The sequence below is a fragment of the Triticum dicoccoides genome, chromosome 3B (genome assembly GCF_002162155.2).
Source record: "Triticum dicoccoides isolate Atlit2015 ecotype Zavitan chromosome 3B, WEW_v2.0, whole genome shotgun sequence".
Classification (NCBI taxonomy): Eukaryota; Viridiplantae; Streptophyta; class Magnoliopsida; order Poales; family Poaceae; genus Triticum; species Triticum dicoccoides.
In genome coordinates, this window is record NC_041385.1 from 823,171,651 (window position 1) to 823,177,334 (window position 5,684).

At 56.9% G+C, this 5,684-nt stretch overlaps 1 protein-coding gene and 1 pseudogene across 1 annotated transcript; both read left to right on the forward strand.

The window, feature by feature from the left end:
* The first annotated feature begins 240 nt into the window (after window positions 1-240).
* LOC119282499 (beta-1,2-xylosyltransferase XYXT1-like) lies at window positions 241-2,109 on the forward strand. Its single transcript, XM_037562714.1, has one exon. It carries the CDS (start codon window positions 298-300, stop codon window positions 1,858-1,860), a length of 1,563 nt encoding a protein of 520 aa, XP_037418611.1. The 5' UTR covers window positions 241-297; the 3' UTR covers window positions 1,861-2,109.
* Window positions 2,110-3,282: 1,173 nt separating this feature from the next.
* LOC119282977 lies at window positions 3,283-3,421 on the forward strand (annotated as a pseudogene).
* The last annotated feature ends 2,263 nt before the right edge of the window (window positions 3,422-5,684 follow it).

The following is a 5,684-nucleotide window of genomic DNA, read 5'->3' on the forward strand; positions in this document are numbered from 1 at the left end:
GGGACATTTGGGACAATTAATACTTGTGTTTCTCTGAAATACGTGTATATTTGGGACAATATATTTGGAGAGTGAGTAGGTGGGTGAGTGGACGCAGAAGAAATCAGTCTCTGAAGATGAGATGGATAGGTCAAATCAAGGCCGGAGACTTCCTCTTCTGTGAACTGACGCCGGTGTCTCGCCGGCCTACATAAGCCGACCTGACCAAAACACACGGGCACGCGACAAAGGTGACCGCGCCCGCGCCAACGCAGAGCTGCAGCCATCCCGCTTCCATTTCTCCAACCGAACGCCGGCATGGCCTCGAAGCTCCGCGACACGACCAAGAGCCTCGGTGCCGGCGCCATGGACGTTGACGACGGCAGCGGCGGCGGCGGCAAGAAGGTGGCTGGTAAGTGGCCGGGCTTCGTCCACTTCTTCTTCGTCCTCACCGTCGTCATGTGCGCGCTCGTCTACGCCCCGCGCTTCCTGTCGCCCGCCGTGACCGTCGACTTCTTGGGGCCGCGGCAGCCGGCATCGGGTAGAATGGCGGAAGGACAAGTACGGAGCGTGCACGGTGGCCGCGGCAATGAAGGCGACGCGCTGGTCCTCGACAACCAGGTGAACTCCCCGTGTGCGTCGATGGGCGCCCATGGCATCTGCTGCGACCGCTCGGACTACAACACCGACGTGTGCTTCATGGCCGGCGACGTGCGCACGGACGCCGCGTCCCTCTCGTTCCTGCTCTTCCCGCCGCCCAACGGCACCGCCAACGCGAACGCAAACGCTACCGTGGCGGAGAAGGAGGAGGTGGTGAAGCCCTACACGCGCAAGTGGGAGAAGGGCGTGATGGCCAACCTCCAGGAGGTGCGGCTCCGCGCGGCCCGGCCGGACGAGGCGGACGCGCACCGGTGCGACGTGCGGCACGACGCGCCGGCGCTGGTGATGACGGCGGGCGGGTACACGGGGAACCTGTTCCACGCGTTCAACGACGGCTTCCTGCCGGTGTGGCTGACGGTGCAGCACCTCCGCCGCCGCGTGGTCCTCGCCGTGCTCGTGTACAACCCGTGGTGGGCCGGCACGTTCCCGGAGCTCTTGTCGGGGCTCTCGCGCCACCACGTTATCGACCTCCTGCACGACAAGCGCACGCACTGCTTCCCGGGGGCCATCGTGGGGACCCGCTTCCACGGCATCCTCGCGGTCGACCCGGCTCGGACCCGGGACAACCGGACCCTCGTCGACTTCCACGACTTCCTCGCCAGCGTATACAGGGACGACGGCGCGTCGGAAGAACTAGTGCACACCACGGCGCCGGCGCCCCAGCAGCAGCAGCAACCGAGGCGGCGGCCGAGGCTGGGGCTGTACTCGCGCAAGGGCACGCGGGTGATCGAGAACGAGGCGGCGGTGGCGCGCCTGGCGCAGTCGGTGGGGTTCGACGTGTCCATCCTGGAGACAGCGAACGGGGCGCCGCTGTCGTCGGAGTACGCGGCGGTGAGCGCGTGCGACGTGTTGGCGGGCGTGCACGGCGCGGACCTGACCAAGCTGCTCTTCCTCCGGCCGGGCCGCGCGGCGCTGCTGCAGGTGGCGCCGCTGGGCGTGCCGGCCGTGGCGCGCGGCTGCTACGAGAAGGCGACGACCATGATGGGGATGCACTACGAGCAGTACGACGCGGCGGCGAACGAGAGCTCGCTGGCCCGCAAGTACGCGGCGGACGACGTGGTGCTGCGCGACCCGGAGGCGGCGAAGCGGGAGGGCGGGTGGGACCTCATCGCGCGCGTGTACCTGGGCGGCCAGAACGTGAGCCTCGACCTGGACCGGTTCGGCGACACCCTCCGGAGGCTGCACTCTCGCGCCCTGCGGCTGCCGGTGGCAGGTCCGTAGCTGGTTGGGTGCGTGCGCGCATCGCCGTTGAATGAGCCGCCGATCGGTCGCCGACGAGCTGCTGCATGCATGCTAATCGAGAGCTGGTCCGGGGGCCGCGGCCGGCGCACATTGCGTACGTGACAGGGCGCTGGACCGCAACCATTTTGTTTTCTTTAGGGCTACAACCATTTTGTTCGACAGCACAGCACAGATCATTTTTCTTTTTCAGAAAAGACCATTCAATTTAGTTTTGGGTTCGTTTGTATTTGTGGATGTCTCGAAATAAGGACAATCTTGTGATGGCAAAGGTAACGGCATGCACCGCTAGGCTGCTAGCTGTGGTGTGGCCTGCATGGCCGCCAGCACGGTGGAGCGTGCCGCGTGCAGGTGACTGACGCCATACTACATATGGATCCAAACCAAATGTTCCACGCGTTCTGTTCTGTCTTGGGCATTCATAGGCGTACTTTTTTTTTTGGAAACAGTAGGACTCTGCATATTTTTACTGATTTTCAAATAAATGGTACATGAAAATGTTCAAAGAAGAAAAAAAACTATACATGCAGAAATCAAAAGGAAAATGAGGCAAGAAAAGCAAATACAACCTGTTGGAATGTACGTGTAGTAGAAGTTGTATAGGGATAGAGTCTGTTTAAATTCTGTAATTCTGTTCTATCCTTTCTTGTGCTTCTCGATCTCCCTGTAACTATCTGGTCGATCTGATCTGATCGATCTCCTGTAAACTTGTATGCCAAGGCTTTGCCCAATATATACATGCGGCCCGAGACAAAAGGTTCTACGCTTCCCAAAACACTTTTATATGGTAACAGAGCCTCTTCCTCATCCAATCGAGAGAGATTGCATCTAGCTACCTTCGCGACCGAGACTATGTCCACCACCACCGCAGCCATGACTCCAAGCACCATGGGTGCGCTCGCCAACACCCCATCCTCCACCTTTGCATCATCTTCCACCTCCACCCACAACACCACCTCCCTCGGATCGCCACCACAGGAGAAGCTTACGCGGGGCAACTTCTTGCTCTAGAAGGCCATTGTGCTCCCGCAGATCAGAGGCACCCAGATGGAGTACCACCTCGACGCGACGAGCCCGCCACCACCGGCCACCCTCACCATCACCAAGGAAGGCAAAGAAGAACAAGTCGTCAACTTTGCGAGATCCCTCTGGTATGCACAGCAGCAACAACTCCAAGGATACTTAATGGGTTCACTTTCCCGTGAGATTCTTGCTCAGGTCGCCACGCTCCAGACGCCGGCCGAGGTGTGGCGCACCATTCACGCCATGTTTGCTGCACAAAGTCAAGCCCAAGCGATAAACACTCGCATCGACCTCACCAACCTCAAGAAAGGTAACATGTCCATGGCTGATTATCTTGGTAAGATAAAAAGTCTTACTGATGAGGTCGCAAGCACGGCTGCGGCCCTCTCTGATCCGGAGATTGTCTCCAAAATCCTTGCCGGCTTGGACATGGAGTACAACCCGGTGGTTTCTGCACTTGCCGCCAGGGTGGAACCCATCACCGTCCAAGAACTGTACAACCAGCTGCTCAGTTTTGATGCCCGCCTCAACCTCCTCCATGGCGGCGACCTTCGGCAGTCCTCCGTCAACTCCGCCTCTCGTGGCCGCGGCCGTGGGCGCGGTCACCCGGGGTAGCGCGGCGGTGGGCGCGGACGCGGCGCCTCTCCTGGCGATGGCGCACGCTCTGGTGGGGGCTCTGGCTTCCATGGCGGGGGCGGCTACAACAACAGCGGCAACTTCAGCAACAACAACGGCCGCCGTCCTTCTTCCCGCCCGCGCCCTCGGTGCCAGCTCTGCAAAAAGTCTGGCCACGAGGTGGTTGACTGCTGGCATCGCTACGACGAGGACTTTGTGCCCTCGGATCGCCATGTTGCTGCTGCCATGCGTGAGCAGGGTGGAGACGGCGTCCGGTACGTCGACTCCGGTGCTACGGATCATGTGACAAACGAGCTCGAGCAACTTGCTCTCCGTGAGCGCTACAATGGCGCCGATCAGATTCACACCGCTAGCGGTGGAGGTATGGATATTTGTCATATCGGTCAAAGTTCTATTAATTCCTCTACACTTAAACGCAATCTTGTTCTTAGAGATGTGCTTCATGTCCCTCAAGCTGACAAAAACCTTGCATCCATGTCTTGACTAGCCACCGACAATAATGTTTTCTTTGAAACTCACCCTCGTTATTTTTTCATCAAGGATCGGGCAACGAGGGAACTACTTCATCACGGTAGATGCGTTGGCGGGCTCTACCCCATTCCATCCGGAGCACTAGGTCGCAAGCGTCGTCACGTCTACTCCGTCATCAAGCCCCCCTTGGCACGGTGGCATCAATGATTAGGGCATCCATCTTCGATCATTGTCAAACAAATAGTCAATAAAGACAAACTTTCTTTCTCTCCTAGTCCAGTTTGTGAGTCTGTCTGTGAAGCTTGTCAATGTGCCAAAAGCCATCAGCTTCCTTATCCCAAGTCAACTAGTGTGTCTCATGCTCCGTTAGAACTGATTTTCAGTGATGTATGGGTCCATGCCCGAGATTCCTTTGGTCGAAAAAATATTATGTTAGTTTCATCGATGATTATAGCAAGTTCACTTGGATTTATTTGCTTCGATACAAATCTGAGGTTTTCTCTATTTTCCAAGAATTTCAGAAACTTGTTGAGCGCCAATTTGATAGAAAAATCCTCGCTGTCCAAAGTGACTGGGGAGGGGAGTATGAGAAACTCCACTATTTTTTCCGTAGCATTGGGATTGCCCATCATGTGTATTGCCCTCATGCTCATCAACAGAATGGCTCTGCTGAGCGTAAACATCGCCACATTGTCGAAGTTGGTCTTTCTCTGTTAGCTCATGCTTCTATGCCCCTCAAGTACTGGGATGAGGCTTTCATCACTGCCACCTATCTTATCAATAGGCTCCCTAGCAAAGTTATTGGAAACACTACTCCTTTAGAGCGTCTCTATTATCAAAAACCTGATTACAACTATCTCAAGATATTTGGATGTGCTTGTTACCCAAATTTGCGTCCCTACAATCGTCATAAACTTGAGTTTAGATCCACACAGTGTGTTTTTCTTGGCTATAGTAATCTTCATAAAGGTTTTAAGTGCCTTGAGATCTCTACCGGACGCATCTATATTTCTCGTGATGTTATTTTTGATGAGACACTCTTTCCGTTTTCCAAATTGCATCCAAATGCGGGCGCCTTGCTTCGTGCAGAGATTGCCCTTCTCTCTGATCCCACAACATTACCTGATAGTGGGGGGGAATTAAACGAACGTGATCATATGCAAAAATCCCATGAAAATTCAGATTCTGTTGATGCTATTTGTGCAAATTCACCCTGTCATTTTATGTGTGAAGAAAAAGACAGGATGGGCACGGAAGCCGCGGCAGATCTGGCTGACAGAGGGCGATCCGAGGCTGATCGCCCGCCCAGCCTGTCGCACCTGGCGGCGCGCGATCCCAGGAGGATTCTCCCGTGCGCCTGGCCTCATCTGGGCTGGTGGCCGACCACGCTGACCGGGTGGCGCCCACCGGTCCCGCGGCGTCGCTTCGCGCCAATCCCGTCGCGCCGTCACCTGCCGGGTCCCCACACGCTGACAGCCCATGTGCAGGGGGGAGCGAATCGAATGACGTGGCGCCTGCATGGGTTCCCACAGCGACCGACCATGAGTGCGGGTCGGACCCCACATCGACTGGTTCTAGGCGTGGGCCCGCGGCGGCAGACTCAATGCGCGCGGATTCGCTGCATGCGCTACGCAGATCCTCCTCGGATCAGGAGCCTGAGCCGGCCAGTCTGCTGC

What these genes read in the sequence shown, in the direction of transcription:
- LOC119282499 (XM_037562714.1), top strand. Translation starts at nt 298, where the DNA reads ATGGCCTCGAAGCTCCGCGACACGACCAAGAGCCTCGGTGCCGGCGCC.